We start from the raw sequence: 18024 nt of genomic DNA, 5'->3' as shown, positions 1-18024 counted from the left end.
GAACATTTTTAACTGCAGAATTGATTAATTATTTGTAAGTAAGTAATCCTTAAACCTTTATAAATGAGGTGGAGAACCAACAGCCAATGGGATTCTTCACAACCTGGCAGCCAAATGTTGTTCTTGGCTCAGTTATTACTGATCTGTATAGCATTAGGATATTTGTATCTATTCACAAAGCTACTAGTTATAACTTATAACCCCTTAAAATATGATGACTTGTTGCTTGCATTGCATACAATTACAATATTTGACTTTTTATTGTTTCGTTGTTGTTTTTCTGCCAGTAAGGACATATGTTATAACTGTTGACATCATTTAGACACGATTATGAATGGGTTTGTGTTCTTTATGTTCCCAAAAGAAAAGGTAGGTTAAGTGTATATTTATTTTATTACTCATACTTATAATTCATCCCTCCAAAACCGTTCGTAGCACATCTATGAACCAGATGCGACCGCTCAGTCAATCTGCACGCTGTACGCGTCCTATTGGTCGAGAGGCACCGGGTAATGGTGGGCGAGGGTTCTGATTGGCCGCGTCGCCTGTCACTCGAGACCAACGGCAGGCCTGATTGGCTGGCGTTCCCGGATCTAAGCAGCCGATTGGTTGTTGTGTGTCCGACTGGCTGCCAAGATGACAGGCAAGTGGTGCTGATGCTGTGACAATGGGAGTCATCCAGATAAACATCATCTGGACCGAGTGTGTTTAAAAGACAGCGGCTGCGCACGCACGCACATACACACACACACACACACATACACGCTCACGCTCACAGTGAAGGGACGGGAAAGCAGCTGAGAAGAGGAACACGAGGAGGAACCTCCAGCTGCTGCTCCGAAAAAGGGTAAGTTGACCCCTGGAAAACAGACTGACATACCCGGGGGCGTCCAGTGAGCTGTTTCCTGACATGGTGGGGGGAGACCGCGCTTAAGGACGCTGGTAGCATCACATCAAAATCCCGCTGGCTAAGGTGAAGCGAGGGTTAGCAATCTTTACGAGCTCTGCAAGTCGCACAGCGCCGCACACACACACACACACACACACACACACACACACTGTGCTGTTAATGCAGCGGTTGTAGGAATGCAGCTGTGAGTCAACTCGTCACATCGGTCGACTGCATTGCGGAGAGAGCATGTCTTGCAGAATAAGCATGTAGGATACTATCAAGAAGTCTCCTAATCCACCAATACTCGAGCTAAATAATTCAGCATGTTAGTGTGTGTGTGTGTGTGTGTGTGTGTGTGTGTGCGCGCCACGGTGACGATGTCGGAGGTTTCTTTCTAGTTACAGTGTGATGCATTCGTGACAAGATTCAAATGTGAATTAATATATAGCAGATGCCAGTAATAGCATTACGATCATCATTGAAACTTTGACATCTAATGCATGGATTTGCACAGATTTTGTAGTGAGGTGACGTGCATCCTGGGATTTGAAGTCTGATGGTGGTGCGTGTGTATGTGTGTGTGTATGTGTGTGTGTGTGTGTGTGTGTGTGTGTGTGTGTGTGTGTATGTGTGTGTGTGTGTTGACAGTGAGTGAATGGTTTAGCGGGCATGTCTATACCTGCGCGTTGCATGCGCGCGCTTAAGTGCAGTTGCAGTAAACACACAGTAGGTTATAGGCACTGGTAAAAAAAAAAATGTTTTTAAAAATGGCTTCCCTCTTCCCTCTGCTTTTTAAGTCCAGTGATGGGAGCGTTCAGCCGGCAGAAGTTTTTCCAAGAGCTGGCTCATGGCTGCCTGCTGCCTACGGCTCAGCAGGGGCTGGAGCAAGTGTGGCAGCTGCTGGTTATCTGCCTGCTGTGTCGGCTTCTCTGGATGTCGGGTGAGGGTCTGCTTATTTGGTGCCCAATTTAGGGTTCCGCTCACTATTCAACCTTTTCGTACAGCATAGCCTGCATTAATCACCTTTACTGTCGTCTATTTATTTGTTGTTGTTATCTCGCTACGTCAGGCCTCCCTTCCTTTGTGAAGCACCTGGGCACAGTGGCAGGAGGTTTCTACACGCTCTACCTGTTCTTTGAGCTTCACATGATCTGGGTGGTCCTCCTCAGCCTCCTCTGCTACCTCTTCCTCTTCCTGTGCCGCCACTCCACCATCCGAGGCACCTTCCTCTCCATCACGGTGCTCATCTATCTGCTGCTGGGGTAAGAGAAGTCTCCTCCTCTTTGACGCCTGACGTGCTCAGCGGGCACGCATCAAGGCTGTGTGTTTGAAGCGAACGCCGCGCATCAAAAAAATCAAGCTATTCTTATCTCATTTTTTTTATTTTTTTAATCAGAGAGCTGCACATGATGGACACCACCAACTGGCACAAGATGAGAGGTAGTGTTTTCTAGTACAGGCAGCAACATTTGACACATTTCTGATGGATCGAAGCAATACGTGCGATCGTTCTGCTTTGACCTTCACACCCAGCAGTGATAATGGTCTTGTGCGCTTGTGTTGCTGGTGTCCAGGTTCACAGATGGTGGTTGCCATGAAAGCCATCTCTCTGGCCTTCGACCTGGACAGAGGTGTGGTGACCAGCGTACCGTCGCCCATCGAGTTCATGGGCTATATCTACTTTGTGGGCACCGTCATCTTTGGTCCCTGGATCAGCTTCAACAGCTACAAAGAAGCTTTAGAAGGCCGTAAGCTGGTGAGTGTGATACAGCATCGCTTAAGAATGGAAGAGAGAGGAGGGGAGGGATTATTTAAAAGATTTATGGCGAGACGAGCCGCTAACTGTTGAACTCATTGGTTCGTTCTCCTCCTCAGAGCTTTTCATGGCTGTTAAAAGTGTCTGTCAGCTGGGTGAAGAGCCAGGTCTGCCTTGTTATTTCCAACTGCGTGGCACCCTACCTCTTCCCTTATTTCATACCGGTCTATGGAGACAAGCTGCTAAGAGGGTGAGTGGAACATGCAGATAAACAAATCCAAATCCCTGTTTATTCTCCTGGCTAGGATTGCTTATGGATTAATTATCACCTCCTTTGTTCAAAGCAAAAAGAGGAGGAAGATCAGGTAATTCAGCCCCGGTGGTTCTGATACTCAACATAGGCATGCCCGTCACATATTTACTGTTCTTGAAAGAGATCGTTAGAATTGTTTGAAGTGGAGTTGTGTGAGCTTCTCATCCATAGTCAGTGTCTTCAGTGGACGACGGTCTGCACGCTTCTGGCTTCATGCACACAGGAGCTATTGCACGGAAGCAAAGCAATGTACTGCTGTGGAGGGGGGGGGGGGGGCGGCAGCAGCAAAACATATTTTAAGCGCCCTTAAAAGTGAAGCCCACCACAAAAAAAACAAAAACAATATCAGATTAAGCGTACGCTATATTTAGAATATTTTCGCCGCTTTATTTTGCCCACGATACAGCCGTTCACAAGACTCCATTAAAAAAACAGTCTAAAATACGTTCAGCTTTCTGCTTCTATATATAGTATAGTATATTATCCGCTCTATGTAATACACTGACTATGGATCCGGATTGGCTCCTTCCAATGCATGCTTACTTCCTGTTTACCACATGTGCCACACCTTTACCTGCACGCGAGTATCCACACCTTCACCTCCTCTCTGTGCATGCGCCAGGACGACCGTCTCACCCTTTCATCGACCCGTTCAAACTGCTTCACGATCTTGAAAAACGTCGTGAAGACACAGATCATCACAAGTCAATATAACATTCTGTGTAACATTAACTGCTCCACTTTTTTCTCTTTGTTCTGCTGCTTCTCAGAGGCACACCGGCAAAGTATGTATTTCCCGCGCCGTGTACCGATTCCTTTAAGGTTGTGATCTGTAACTGGAGTGTAACATCTGTCTGTTTCTGCCTCTTCTAATGCCATTGCATTTAGGTGGCTGCTGGCGTATGAGAACACGACGTCTTTTCACTTCAGCAATTATTTTGTTGGTTATCTGAGTGAGACCACCGCCACTCTGGCGGGAGCTGGCTTCACGGAGGAGAAAGAAAACCTCAAATGGTCAGACTCGCATGTGCAGTATGAACATAAAGTGTGTTTGTCTTTATTCATATTTCAAAACAGCCCCCCTTTTTTTTTTTTTTTACCTTTTTTTGTTGTGTAGGGACATGACTGTAGCCGAGCCGCTGAATATAGAATTCCCCCGGTCGATGGTGGAGGTGGTGACGTCGTGGAATCTGCCCATGTCTCGCTTTCTGCACACCTGTGAGTTATCATGTTAGCAGTGACTGCTTAGATGGCAGCAGCTGTGTTTTTTTTTTTCCTTTTTATTCTTTTTTTTTTTTTACCTTCTCATTATGAACGGCATGGTAATGGCTCATTCAAACAAACGCTCTCAAGCATGCCGATGCTCTCGTCTCACAGATGTTTTTAAGAGCGCCCTCAAATTCGGGACGTTCTCCGCCGTTATGGTGACGTACACGGCCAGCGCCCTTCTGCACGTGAGTTCTATGTTGGACGTCTCACACCAGCGATTACACCTCGCACTCCTTGTGGGCTACTGTCTGTTTCAACAAGTGGATTGTTTAGATCGTGTCTCTTGTGTCTGGCAGGGTTTGAGCTTTCATCTGGGTGCGGTGCTCATATCTCTGGGGTTCATCACGTACATTGAGCACGGTGAGAGTCTGCCTAATGTTGTCTCTTTTCCACATTAGAACCTTTCCATTTCGAGAAGGTGCTTAGCTCTGCAGTAATGGTTAATTGGACCCGCTGTTACACACTGTTTCTGTTCACTGCAGCGCTTGTAATTTACCTCTTATGGCTAAAAAGGAACTCTCCTCCTCCTGGCTTTATTTTAACGCTTTGGTTCTCGTTTTTGTGTTTCAGTGTTGCGGAAGAGGCTCGCAGCCGTTTTTAATGCCTGCGTACTGTCAAAGAAATGTCCGCCAAATTGCACTCACCGTAACAAAAAGGTAAAATGCTCCTTTCTCCTCCTTTTCATAGAAAGGGGGTCATTTAAAGCTGCCTTTCCACCGAGCAGTCCAGTCCGGTTTAGTACGGGAAACGCAGCAGAATGGTTATTTTTGCATTTCCCGTTAGCGCAAGTCGTGGATCAACCAATCCATTCTCGGTCGAGGTTCCAAGCGAGCTGAGTTGATGCAAGAGGGTGGAGTTAAAACACTGCTGACCACTGATTGGTCAGAGAGAACCGTCACTATAGCGTCACATGGGACATCCAGCCAAACCGCGGTCAACTGAGACTACAGTTTTGAATTCACTCGACCCAGATTAAGCTCTCGAAGCTATGCAGGACGCACTACGTAGTACAATTAACGAAGGTCCTTCGTTTGGTTACAATCGAAATGATTCAAAGTGTTTCATTTGTCGTCGCAAACTATTCCTTCAAGAAAACAACGTAATGCAGCTCCAAAAGCGACCCGCACTCGCAGTTCTTCTTCTGCAGTCGCACATTTTTCACTCATTTGTTGGATGTGCATTATTTTTTTGTTCAATTAATGCTTCGTGCTGCACAAACAGAGATTTCTATTTCCCATTCCGATCACAGGCCTGTGGTGTTTTCTACCTCTTTTGGACATTACCCTGGTTGTCTTCCAGCTATTGTATCTGTGACAAATGGCCATTGCACTGGCATTGCTGGCACTTCCTTTCAGAGCAGGAGGCGCTCAAAGGGGGCCTACTACCTAGTAGATCCTCTGGCCTAGTTAGCACTCTCTATTTTTACTCTGCATATACTTAAAAATATGAAATTAAGCCCCTTATCATTTTTTCCCTTTGGTTTTGCCTTTAATACGAATAATATTAAACTTCCTCAGCAGGCAAATCCTCTTAGAAAACACAAGAAATAGTCTAATCATTAAAAGGATGTAGCTAATGTACTACACAAGTAGTGTACATCAGGTTTTAATGCAAGAAAAACACACAACTGCGGCAGTAAAACTACAGCGCTGTTAGTTGATACTCTTTAGGAGTTGACTGGCGAGTTGCCCAGATAAAAATCCCTTATGTTATATTGGTTGCACACACACCAAGAGCAGCAGAGGGGGAGGGGCCATAATGATTTATGCCAAGGAGAAGCAGCCTGCATGGACTGCAACATAGTGCTGATCGTTCACATTGTTCCTGGCAATGATACATTAAAGCCCCCTGAAAATGGGGTTTCAAAGAATTTCTCCGTAACATTGAATACACACGAGCAACAATCGAAGTCAACGGGTGGTCAAAGAAGTTATTCTTTTTTTTTTAAGAGTTTGAACTAATCTGCTTCATCAAGACCGTGTAAGAAGCTGATCGAGAGAATTCCGGGCCTTCTAGAGACAAACCCGCACGTTCATGTGAAAATGAAAGAGACATGAAAGCGTCTGAAATATCGATTTGAGCCCTTTGTTCTTACACGATGCATTGTTCCTCCCCCCCAACAGAAGCTATGGGTGTATGTGATTAACATAGCATTCAGCGCTCTGGCGATCCTCCACCTGACGTACCTGGGCTCTGTGTTCAGCTCCAGCGTGGACTACATGGAGGAGGACGAGGTAAGGTCACACAACACGTCTGGAGGAATGTCTGCGACTATATTTATACGCCCTGTACTCAAATGTACAACACGCTATGTGACATGAGAACATGTGAACTGCTATGTGGGAATGTCAGCACAGCTGCAGTGTCGATAGATCAAAGGAGGGAAGTCGACTGTCGCGTAGTTTCATTTTGTGTTCAAGTTTTTATAGATCAGGTTTAGAAATACATTTTGAATCCCGTTTTTCTCTTGTAATTCTTTTGTATTTTTATGAAAAGATTTGTGTATTTGCATTATTCCATAAAACGCTTACATGGTATGTACTGCCCCCCCCCCCCCCCCCCCCCTTTCCACACAGGATGATATAACCCATCACACCATTCAGAAGTGGTCGGAGCTGAGCTGGACCAGCCACTGGGTCACATTCGGATGCTGGATATTGTACCGCCTCATTCTCTAACCATACGAGACGGACGAAGCGAAGCAATAATGAGAGGCGGGAGGTTGGTTCTCCGCCTCTGCACTGTGACTCTTTATTCCGCGTCAGACCGAGGAGGAGAACAGAATCAACCTGTATACAACACTAAACCAAGACGCAGCCAACACGGCGGCGCCGCATGTTGGCCGGGGTAATCTGTTATTCTAACCTGCTGGGGACTAGTTTTGATATCCATGAAATGATAGCCCACTCTCCCCCCCCCTCCCTCCTTTTCTCCGTATAGCAATCTCTCTTTTTTTTTTTTTTATCTGAGCCGCAGTTGTCAGGCCCTCATGTTGTGACGGCAGTTACCGAGGACTCACTCCTGAGTCGCAATCAATACTTATCAGCATGGTGGAGATCGACTGCTCCTTTCTGTGGACACACGATAGAGCCCATTATCTAGGTTTCAGCGACGCGGCAGATGTCCTCCAGATGTGGTTTCCCCCCCCCCCCCCCCTCACCTCAAGGGTTTTTACAATCGTATTTATAGGTTTAAAGATAAGGCTGGTGGTTTTCTACGGTATTCTTATTATCAACAAATCCCATGAAAAGGAAAACCAAGCGTTGGAGTCTCTGGCTCTCGGCCCTATAAGCCCATTCTATATTTAATTTCTTTTTTTTTTTTAAAAAAAGGCTGAATGATTTAATAAAATGCCTGGGCGCAGTAGTTTCTAGCAGACGCCTCTCAAACAAGAGTAAATAATGCATTTGTTAGAAACTATTTTCAGCGGCGGATTAATACACATGCTCTATATGCAGCAGCGGGGCAACAATGGAGGTCAATGACACAGAAGAAATAAGCCGCGTCAGACTTCGGCTGCAGAGGCAACACTTGTTAGAATAAAGGCATTTATGGATTTAGTCTTTTTCGTGGGATTTGTTGGCATTAAGAAGAACACAGAATCCTCTCCAGACGTATCCGTTGACAGAGCTTGTGTATTGTGCATGTGAAAGATAACAACGAGTTTTCTTTTGGATGAAAAGAGCACAGGTTATGGTTATGAGGCAGCACTTACAAGGTATGATAATTTTCCCTTTTGTGAATTTTAGATAAAGAAAATGAATCGATGAACTCATTTTTGTGGTGAAATTTCCTAATGTTTGTATTTTGTTTTGTGTAATTATGACAATTTCCTTTAACAATTTAATTATGTTCCTTTTGCTTAGAGAAGATCTCATCAGTATACGTGAACTCTTTCACTCCTCGGTGTTGAAAATAAAGGTTTAGAATCAGGGTATTTCACACAAATGTTTAAACTTCTTTTCTAATTTCATAGTGGGTGAAATGATACAGTACACTATATTGAATATTAATCCTTAAGTACAGATTTTTTTTTTATCACACCGCTGCTTTAAACGGGGCATTTATGTACTTGATGGTGACCTGATGAAAGAGTCAAAGCGTCTGTATCAGATTGTGTTCCCTCTCCGTCTCCATCCGTCTGAAATGTAGGACGTCAAAAGGATTTGCTTCGTGACTGAGACGTAGTGTTTTAGATGAGAGCCTGGATGTTTGTTCATGCCTGAGAACAAGTGATCCGTCTCCACAGACCTAATACCGCTCAATCCGTCAACTACAGTGTATTAAATAGTATTCTGATATCTACTTTAGGACAACTTTTCTCCCTGTAAATGTGAAGGCACTGATACTGATCTGTGATATTTTTATAAAATTTTACATCAAACCTGGATTGCTGTCTGTTTATTAATTCACTCGGCCTGAGAAGATATGCCACGTTAGAAGATCAGGTACACACAGAAGCCAGATACATGGACTGCTGTAAGAAATAGTTGTTTATTTGCATTGTTATTATTATTTACAAGAAGAAAATATGGACTGTTAGACAGTCGATTATGGTCTGAAGGTGAGTTAGGGAAGGATTGCAAAGGGATAACAAAATGTTGTTGTTGTTTTGTTTTTTTTTGCTCAAAGCAATGGTCCGGTTTAACCTGGAGTCTATTTCTGAGCATCCAATAAGTGGACAGTGTGGAGAAGGGGGCAGAAAAAGGGGGGTTGGAAAGTGCTGGGGAGGGACAGGTTGAACGACAGATGGTGACGGATGGAGAATCAGGTTCACTTTCTTTCTCTGTGAGAGGTGAGCAGATGCTGTGTTGGAAGGCCGCACAACAGCCCGGTCTGCAGGTTTCAGGGGGGAGAGTGCGAGGGGAGAAAGTGCACTCAGCCCTGTTTGCCCCGGGGGCTGCCATGTTTACGACGGCAGGACCCCAGCAGTGTCTCCAAAGCCATCTTCACAAAAGCCTGGAAGTTATTGCTTCTCTCCCTTCGGCTGTCCTGCTTGGGGACGAAACACAGACAGATACCTTCACTGGGGACACGGCAATAACGGCATGTCATTTCCACGCTGTGTGCCGGACATAGGGAACATCTTATTGTGTCCCAACCCACTGAAACTCAGAATTCATCTAGTCTGTGCACAGGTTTGATTCACTGGGCTAATATATCATGCAGAATAAAAAAGTGGCCTCATATAAATGCTTACCTCCTTGCTTTTTGTTATCATCTCCTTTCTGATCAACTTTCTTCGGCTGCTCTTTAGGACTCTGAGGTTGCTGTGAAATGAAGGCAAATGGAGATATCAAGTGAAGCAACGAGTAAGAATGTCGAGTGAAACAACAAAGAATTACAGATTGAGAAGAACATGAGTGTTTAACTACAGTAATGTTTTTCCTACCTTGGTAGCTGACTTCTTGTCCGACTTATTACCTGAGAATAGTGGAAACAGATGCATGTCAGACTTTTGCCATATATTTTTTTTAACGAGTCATCGAATCTTATATGTCATTGAACATGTGGCTCTGCTAGTATCTAGATAAATTAAGCACATTTTTTTATTTTTCAATATTTTGTAGGAATACATTTTTGTTTCACGCTACGTACCTTTTGTTCCTGGCATTTTGGCAGCGCTCCAGTCAGTTCTGATTCCTGAGAATGCAGTGCTTAATGTGCTGTTGAACTCGGTCATTTATGGCCCGTGCTGGTGAATGGCTCCGTCACTGGGGCCCCTTCGAGAAAGAGCACCACGAACAAGCAAAGAGCCCCGTCAGCTGAGCGGCATGCCCCGCAGCCCTGCAGGTCTTTGCTGAGCCAGGCGAAACCTCGGAGCTGACCTTGTCATACTGCCATTGTGAACCCACTGGAACTGCGTGTTCACCTATTGTCATGTTACCGTCAACATGAGAATGTGTTTTATTATTTTAAAGGAAAAAAAGGTCAGGGATCACTTTTTTTTTTTTTTATGTTGATCAGCCACATTAGACACTGGATAGAGGATTCTATTGTTGCACATGGTTGCACTAAATTAGTCTTCAGTATTGTCAGCACTGTAGGAGTGGAGGATATAATAGAAGGCATCATTAAGTGAGGCTCACATTTGCCATCCTTTTCATTCTTGATTGTGCGGACTTCTCAGTGGTGGAAGTACATTTACTTAAGTACTGTACTTGTGTAAAATGTTGACGTACTTGTACTTTTCTTGACTATTTCCATGCTACTTTTATACTTCTACTCCACTACACTTTGGAAGCCAATATTGTATTTTTTACTCCATTACATCCATTTACCATTTGTTGCAAATTACTTTGCAGATACAGATTAATAATACAAAATATAAATAAACAATTAGTAGTAGTAGTAGTAGTAGTAGTAGTAGTAGTATATACATTATTTTTTATAGATTAAGATGACCAGCTGCAACATGATTACACATGAATGCATACTTTTACTTTAAGTATATATTGATGCTAATACTTCCATACGTTTACTTAACTAAGATTTCGAATGCAGGCCTTTTACTAACTATTCATTCACTGTGGTTTCTTGTAGTTTGGGTAAAATGCTATTAGACTATAGCAGCTATTAACTCATTAATTATGTTCCCCCTATGAGGCGCCACTCTTAATATGTAAATATTAGAAGTCGGCCTGTCATTGTTATTACTGTTGGCTTGTGGGTGTTAATAATAAAAGTCATTACAATGACCTATGAAACCATGCTGCTGTCAATCAAAGTGTGTCAACAACACATCATGGACATGCTTTGCGTCATCCGGATTCATGAGGCTCCAGCGCGAGCTCCACATCAGTAAGTGGGCTGGTTCCACTGGTGTCACGTGACTTGACAGTAAAAGCAGCGATGGAGAAAAGCTAAGGAAGGTGAGCCCGTTTTCACGTGTATTTCTCGCTTTTTTCCCCCCTGTGCTGTAACATAACAATGCAATGCCTCGTACTCTGTATACACCTGCTCACTTGTATACTATCTATCTACACTGAAGAATGAGTGGAAAACCGGTTTTTATGCGAGTGCATTGCACATGATGTTGTGGCTAACATGCTAATTGCTAGCTGACGTTAGTTAGCTTCGCGACGTTAGCTGTCAGGAAATGCCCTCGCCTGCGTTCTGGCGCTACTTCCTATCCGCACGCTAACATTTCCCCAAAGCCATTCATTCCTTTAGCTCCGTTTGACTGTTTCAGTTCACGTCACAGTTCAACAGTTACGTGCAGGTGTCATGGTAGCTAAACGTAGCTCAATATCAATACCCAGAGGTGCCATTTAGATTGTGCATCATCACCTGATTCAACGCTGTGGGTGGGAGGGTGATATTTCAAATCTGTGAATGTTACGCTAAGCTAAGCTAAGCTACAGTTGTATACAGTGACACAAATGTTGCTTAAAAGAAATGTGTTGTGTATTTTGACAGGAATCTGCCCTGGCAGTGGATTCCTCTCTACCCAGAGTGCTTGTGGAATGGCAGCAGTTTGGCAGCAGGTTTTGGCAGTGGACGCAAGGTGAGACTCCTGCACACTGCAGCCTTTTAATAGTCTCTAAACTGATGAAGAAGCTATTCAGACGTGTAATTGCTTATGGATCACTTGTGAGTTATTGCGTGTGCCGTGTCACTTCTTTCCCTTCCCCAGGTACAATGCTTACCGCACGCCTACGTTCCCACAGTTCCGAACTCAGTACATCCGCCGACGCAGCCAGCTGCTCAGAGAGAACGCCAAGTGTGGCTTTGAGCCGGGGCTGCGCAGGCAGTACCTGAGGCTGCGCAGTCAGCTGCTGGCCCTGCGCTACGGGCCCCTGTCCGAGCAGAGCAGCTTCAGGGCCAGCAGTGTGCGCAGCTCCCGCACCACACTGGACCGCATGGAGGTCAGACCCAAAGAAACAGAAAGGGCAGGAAATGTAGGAGTAGGAGGGGAGGGGGGCGGGGGGGGGTCTGTACTAATTTGAAAAATGAGATATAAAAATATCTGAGAGTTGGAATGAACATATAGGATACGACACATGAGAGCCATCTGGATGGTTAGACCTCAGTGTTCATTCATCAGCAGCATAGCCGAGCAACACTTTGGTTGCCCATACATATTAAGCTGAGCAGCTTGGTTGAAATGGCTGGCTTTGCCCCATGTATATTGGCAATATCATGAACTTAGAAATTGCATGGTAATTTCAATACGTTTTCAAGGATTATTCAACCGTTATTTTATGGCTATTTGTGGTCACGAGTTCTGTCTTTACTTGTACTCACTCCTACGAGGTTCTGTCTCCCCCTCCCTCCCTCTCCCCTCCCCCCTCTCCTCCCCCTCTCCTCTCGGGCAGGACTTCGAGGAGGACCCCCGTGCCCAAGGGGCTCGTGGTCACCGCCGGTCCGTCAGCAGAGGCTCTTACCAGCTCCAGGCCCAGATGAACAGAGCCGTCTATGATGAGAGGTACCCAGCAGAACCTCCACACAGAGATCCTCAGCGTGCATTCAGCCTCTTGTCTCACCGCCTTGAGCAATTGAATTCCCTTTTGATTTATTCCTCCTTTGAGCCGTTGCGTTTTGTTGGATTTGCTGGCTGTAATTCTGGTTTGGTTGCACTCAGTAATGATCAGACCCTCGTATATTGAGTTGTCAGCTCCAGGCCAGGGTTGTGAGGTGTGTTCTATTGATTATGTGCTTACATGGCGGTTTTTTTATTTCTGGCCGCAGGCCTCCGGGCAGCTTGGTGCCCACCTCGGTGGCAGAGGCCAGTCGTGCCATGGCGGGGGACACAACTTTGAGTGAAAACTATGCTTTTGCTGGCATGCACCACATATTTGACCAACATGTAGACTCTGCTGGTAAGTAAATCGTTTTTGAATTCATGAGAATCCATTTGTACACATTAAGCTTTGCATTTCTTGCACTCAATCATTCGTCTCCTTGTTCTTTTAGTCCCACGGTTGCAGTTTGCCAACGACGACAAGCACCTCCTTGCTTGCTGCTCCCTGGACGGCAGCCTCTCCATCATGTCCTTGTTCCCGTCTCCCCCCAGCGTGAAGGTGACCCTGAAAGGTCACGGAGGGCCCGTCACGGACTTCGCCTGGTCTCTGAGCAACGACATCATCGTGTCGACGTCCCTCGACGGGACTCTGCGTATCTGGAACACGGAGGATGGTCGGTGCATCCGAGAGGTCCGAGATCCAGAATCCAGCGAGTTGCTCTGCTGCACCTTCCAGCCCATGAACAACAACCTCACTGTGGTGAGTCCCGTTGGAGACATGTTATCAGTTTAATGTTCACTAGCACCACAACCACTTGATTTTGTACGGGTAAAAAAAAAAACGCTTGATGCAGGACTAGAGAAACAATAGATTGGCTGTTAAGTATTTTAGTTTTTGAATAAGCTAATGTACTTGTTCATCCTATTTCTTTATGTGTCCTCAACTTAAAAACTTGGAGGATTCATCACTTTTTGTGTGTTACAGCATTATACTTCTAATATTGGGTTAGATTTTAAAGGCATTTTTGAAAGATTTCCTTCTCACCTGCAGTTTTACAGACTACTGTTAGGGCAATATAGTCCTGATAACACGTTTGTTTCATTATCTCAAACACAAATGACGACAGGTGTGCCGAGTTCAATAACATTTGTGATGCTTTGATGTTGATATCTCATTAAATCGGTGATGATTCAGAATTTCTCCTATTTCCAGTAATACTTAATAATCTACCTCAACCGTCTTGAAACAAGTCACATAGACGCCATCCTCACTGTGGTGAGACTTATAATATGTGACTCACTTTTCTGACATTTGAAAACGTCTGAATTTAGATCCCAGACGACACGGTGCAGCTTGAAACTGTGTTTGCAGATTTAGTCTTCTGATTCTTCTTCTTCTGAATTGTGTGTCAGTTAGTTGGGGGGGGGGGGGGGGGGGCCTTGTGAGGTCAGACACTCTAACTACATACTATTGTCACGTCTCTGTCAGCGTACATAACATACTGTAAAACATCACGCGTATTATTTTACTATGAACGCATCATTTTTGTGAACACAAAACAATAAAAGCAGAATGTTAAAATGAAGGCAAAGTTGTGCACAGCAGTGTTCTTTTCCAGTTTAACAAATGGAACATGAGGGAGTTGGATATTCGTTTTTAAAGGACAGTCAGTACCAACAACAAGCGATACCTTTTTAATCAAACAGTAATTAAGCTAAAACAGTAAATAAAGCAGCTACCTGCCGGACAAAATAACATTTACAGGACGAGAAGAGACCCTCCTCAACCTAGTGCCAAAGCGTTTGGAAAATACTGGAACTAAAAAGAAGCAAAATAAAATTAAAAAAACATGTCCAGATTAACTGTCCAACCTTTATGGCAGTGGAGCGATTATGGCCTCAGTTTCAATAGTATGTAAAAAATAAAAATGGAACTCACAGTAGACAAATACAGAAAAGGCATATGGTGATATCTCTATCAAAGTTAGTACTTTTTTTTTTTTGTGGTTCCTACGGGTTTAACTGGTCTGTCTGCCAGCGCCGCCCAGTATCGGGTCTCACGCGCTTAGAACACGAGACGGCAGTAGATGCTTTATGTTCGCTCCACCCAGTTGAGTCAGTTTATCGGCGCTCCCTTTGTTGAATTAATGAAGATCCTCACACCCGGTTCTGTGTTTGTTTGTTTTTTTTGCAGGTGGGGAACAGCAAGCACCACCTGCAGGTGGTGAACATCTCCACCGGGAAGAAGACGAAGGGGGGCTCCAGTAAGCTGACGGGCCGCGTGTTGTCGCTGTCCTTTGATGCTCCGGGGAGGATCCTCTGGGCCGGTGATGACAGGGGGAGCATCTTCTCCTTCCTCTTTGACATGGCCACAGGTACACTGACCACACACACACACACACACACACACACACACACACACACACACACACACACACACACACACACACACACACACACACACACACACACACACACACACACACACACACACACACACACACACACACACACACACACACACACACACGGCAAAGCCACTGAATCACAAATTGTAATTTTTAGATTTTTGAATCGCGCACTAAATGTTGTCTCTGGTTGAGAGGGTTTTGATGCATCTCTGCCGGTCTGTGGTCTTTCTGCTCTCTCTCCCCCCCCCCCCCCCCCCCCCTCCCCTCTCCTCTACAGGGAAGCTGACCAAAGCCAAGCGTCTGGTGGTGAGCGAAGGCAGCTCCATCTGCAGCATATCTGCTCGGTCCTGGATCAGCCGAGAGGCCAGAGACCCCTCCCTGCTGATCAACGCCTGTGTCAATAAGCTGCTGCTGTACAGGTCAGTCTGTAAGAACAAGGCGCTGTTTAAGAAGAAGACACTTTAGTCTCCGCCGAGATGTTAGTTAAAGCCATCTTCATTAGTGGAGCTCGTATGTGGAGATGTATTGAATCTGTATCGGTTATCCCACCTTTTTTGCGTCGGCAGGGTGGTGGACAACGACGGGACGCTACAGCTGAAGAGAAGCTTCCCTATCCAGCACGGGTCCCAGCATGTCCATAGCATCTTCTGCCCCCTCATGTCTTTCAGACAGGGGGCCTGTGTGGGTAAGACGAAAAATGATATGCACAAAAAAAACAATAACATACTGCTGTTTTGGGATGAAAAGGGAAAAAAAACAAAATAGCAACCTTTTCAGCAATTAAGTAACCTCACCTTGTTGTTAGCTTCTTTGTGTTTTTGAGTGAATTTGATTGGCCTTGTGAAGCGCTCATCCACCAACGGGTTGCAGAATTTCATTGTGTTTAGTAAGTTGTTCAAAAGTTGCACAAGTGCTATTTGACACCGCTTCACCTCAGCGTCGCCTAATTTGACTCTCCTCACTTTTTTTTTTTATTATTTCCGAAACAATCAACAGTTTATTTTCTTTCAAGGCTCGTCGCTGTTTAAATTATCAGGTTTGTGTCTCCAATTAACAGAAGCGTCTCACTCACCAGAAAACCCTTGGGAGTCTTCAGTCAGGGATGTGTTGATATTGTTTCAAAAGCCACTGAGGTTTTGCAACACGGCGGCTTAAGTTATTTAAAAAAAAGAAAAAAAGGAACTGACACCTGAGAAGTTGCCTCATATCTGTATCTCTGGAGAGTCGAGCTGCTAAAAAATGTATAATCCCCCGACACACCGGGCCGTTGGTGAGTGTCTGTGGTACCTGCTGGTATGGGGGGGGGGGTATTTCCTCTCCTGCAGAAAGCACATGGTAGTTGGCTTTAGTCTTTTGCGGTGTGTTCAAGTGCAATTTTTTTATTTATTTTTTGGGGCCCGAGACGCAGGCAAAGCCGGTTGCCGCTAGTTCTTTGATGTCTGTTTGCGTCTGGGCCTCAAAGGCTGTATTGTGCATCGAATTGATTTGAATACCGTCTCTCGAGATTGTTTAGAAGCAAGTGTAAGCTATTGAGACGCCCGTCTTCAATCCAAAACGAGTTGTTTTTGTATAAACCATCCATCATTTATCTCGTCGTCCTTGTGAGTTCTCTCCGCCGTCTTTTAACTCTTGGATCTTCTGATTTTTATTTTTTTTCCCGTCTCGCTCACAGTGACCGGCAGCGAGGACGCCTGCGTCTACTTCTTCGACGTCGAGCGCAACACCAAGGCGATCGTGAACAAGCTGCAGGGTCACGGGGGACCGGTGCTGGACGTCAGCTTCAACTGCGACGAGAGCTTACTGGCGTCCGCCGATTCCACCGGCATGGTCATCATCTGGAGGCGGGAGCAAAAGTGACCGGTGCGCCGATGAATTGCCTCCGTCCGAACAAATGGCCTCGCCGCCCCTTCACCGTCCAATAACGAGTCTGTAGATTTTCACTGGAATGTAACAGGCTGCATTAAAACGTCTAACGATAAATCGAGTGCAATCAAATAGAATACCATGCTGTGTAGGTGGCAGGGATGAGGTTATGTGTGTGTATGTATGTATGTATGTGTGTGTGTGTGTGTGTGTGTGCGCGTGTGTGTGTGTGTCAGTACTCCTACAGCTGCAGCTGAGAAATTGCTTTTTAACACAGATACAAAGAGCACTACTCCCATGCATGTGTCATGGCTTACCTCTGACTTGTACGGATGTGATGAGTTTATGTGAAGAGGCTACGACGTAATCTTTCCAGAGGAAACCGGTCCAACACTTTGTATCACAGCGACGGTCCCTCTGGCCTAGATCTAGCTCACTATTTATGTAACTGTTACTCAAGCAGTGTAATCGAGTGTAGTAAAAAAACAAAACAAAAAACGCCTTGTTTGATTTCAGTTCTGCAATTGCCTGTTTGCATTTTAAGACCATGTGCATGACGTTAAACTCAGTATCCGACAGGAGGCATATCAAATTGATCGTCACAAAAGACAAGTGCGTTTTTAAGTATGTGTTTGTACTAATCTCTGTGTGTGTGTGTGTGTGTGTGTGTGTATATTCCGTTCATGCTGGTTGCAGATTCATATAATTTATTTAACGCACATACAGAATAAACTACTGTAACTGTCAGCAGTCTTTGTGTCCTTTTTTTTTTTTTTTCCCCACCAAATATATTTGAAACTCTACAATTTAACAAATGGAAATAATAATAATAACAGCTTTAATGTAGTAGAGCGGTCAAACCGACGGCGGAGGAGAGCGTTAGTCACTGTGTGGGCCCTTCACGCTCTACACACGATTCCCCCGACAGCAAAGACTGAGAGGAAAATACACTGTTGCGTTTGGAGCCGGGCAATATTGCCCTTCTATGTTGTCTTTTATGGCCTTTTGAGCGTTCTAGCTGGGAGATAAATTGTCAATTCCTTTGCTTATCTAACC

The 18024-nt window shown here is 44.9% G+C and overlaps 2 protein-coding genes and 1 long non-coding RNA gene across 7 annotated transcripts; 2 read left to right on the top strand and 1 right to left on the bottom strand.

The window, feature by feature from the left end:
• The first annotated feature begins 702 nt into the window (after positions 1-702).
• Positions 703-8582, top strand: LOC137873411 (protein-serine O-palmitoleoyltransferase porcupine-like). 4 transcript variants are annotated; one of them, XM_068711635.1, is made up of 15 exons: positions 703-847; positions 1690-1832; positions 1962-2154; positions 2289-2332; positions 2467-2648; positions 2768-2898; positions 2993-3013; positions 3732-3746; positions 3850-3975; positions 4079-4179; positions 4339-4415; positions 4527-4590; positions 4801-4886; positions 6354-6464; positions 6807-8582. In XM_068711635.1, the coding sequence occupies exons 2-15, from the start codon at positions 1697-1699 to the stop codon at positions 6906-6908; spliced, it is 1389 nt and encodes a 462-aa protein (XP_068567736.1). In that variant the 5' UTR covers positions 703-847; positions 1690-1696; the 3' UTR covers positions 6909-8582. The 4 variants fall into 4 exon arrangements, with proteins under 4 accessions (XP_068567736.1, XP_068567738.1, XP_068567739.1 ...); XM_068711637.1 differs by lacking the exon at positions 2993-3013; XM_068711636.1 differs by lacking the exon at positions 703-847 and having other exon boundaries at positions 1539-1832.
• Positions 8583-9444: 862 nt separating this feature from the next.
• On the bottom strand, positions 9445-9935 carry LOC137873403 (uncharacterized). The gene is made up of 3 exons (XR_011103202.1): positions 9829-9935; positions 9623-9654; positions 9445-9500 (listed from the first exon to the last, which is right to left on the bottom strand). It is a non-coding gene; the product is annotated as an uncharacterized lncRNA (long non-coding RNA).
• Positions 9936-11043: 1108 nt separating this feature from the next.
• Positions 11044-17715, top strand: wdr13 (WD repeat domain 13). 2 transcript variants are annotated; one of them, XM_068711633.1, is made up of 10 exons: positions 11044-11102; positions 11650-11737; positions 11867-12098; positions 12549-12658; positions 12922-13052; positions 13147-13454; positions 14889-15069; positions 15383-15524; positions 15672-15790; positions 16778-17715. In XM_068711633.1, the coding sequence occupies exons 2-10, from the start codon at positions 11697-11699 to the stop codon at positions 16960-16962; spliced, it is 1449 nt and encodes a 482-aa protein (XP_068567734.1). In that variant the 5' UTR covers positions 11044-11102; positions 11650-11696; the 3' UTR covers positions 16963-17715. The 2 variants fall into 2 exon arrangements, with proteins under 2 accessions (XP_068567734.1, XP_068567735.1); XM_068711634.1 differs by lacking the exon at positions 11044-11102 and adding an exon at positions 11395-11533.
• Positions 17716-18024: the final 309 nt, after the last annotated feature.

This window comes from Cebidichthys violaceus, unplaced genomic scaffold, assembly GCF_023349555.1.
Source record: "Cebidichthys violaceus isolate CVI_PGR_0920_01 unplaced genomic scaffold, fCebVio1.0.p SCAF_165, whole genome shotgun sequence".
Classification (NCBI taxonomy): domain Eukaryota; kingdom Metazoa; phylum Chordata; class Actinopteri; order Perciformes; family Stichaeidae; genus Cebidichthys; species Cebidichthys violaceus.
Note: the sequence above shows the minus strand (reverse complement) of the source record. Positions and strands in the feature narration are given on the sequence as shown.

Bases quoted from the DNA above. Each gene is read 5' to 3' on its own strand.
- LOC137873411 (XM_068711635.1), top strand. From the start codon at position 1,697: ATGGGAGCGTTCAGCCGGCAGAAGTTTTTCCAAGAGCTGGCTCATGGC. The intron at 4,180-4,338 runs GTGAGTTATCAT...CTCGTCTCACAG, and splicing joins GTCTCGCTTTCTGCACACCT to ATGTTTTTAAGAGCGCCCTC. The intron at 4,591-4,800 runs GTGAGAGTCTGC...TTTGTGTTTCAG, and splicing joins CATCACGTACATTGAGCACG to TGTTGCGGAAGAGGCTCGCA.
- wdr13 (XM_068711633.1), top strand. From the start codon at position 11,697: ATGGCAGCAGTTTGGCAGCAGGTTTTGGCAGTGGACGCAAG. The intron at 13,455-14,888 runs GTGAGTCCCGTT...TTTTTTTTGCAG, and splicing joins TGAACAACAACCTCACTGTG to GTGGGGAACAGCAAGCACCA. The intron at 15,791-16,777 runs GTAAGACGAAAA...TCTCGCTCACAG, and splicing joins CAGACAGGGGGCCTGTGTGG to TGACCGGCAGCGAGGACGCC.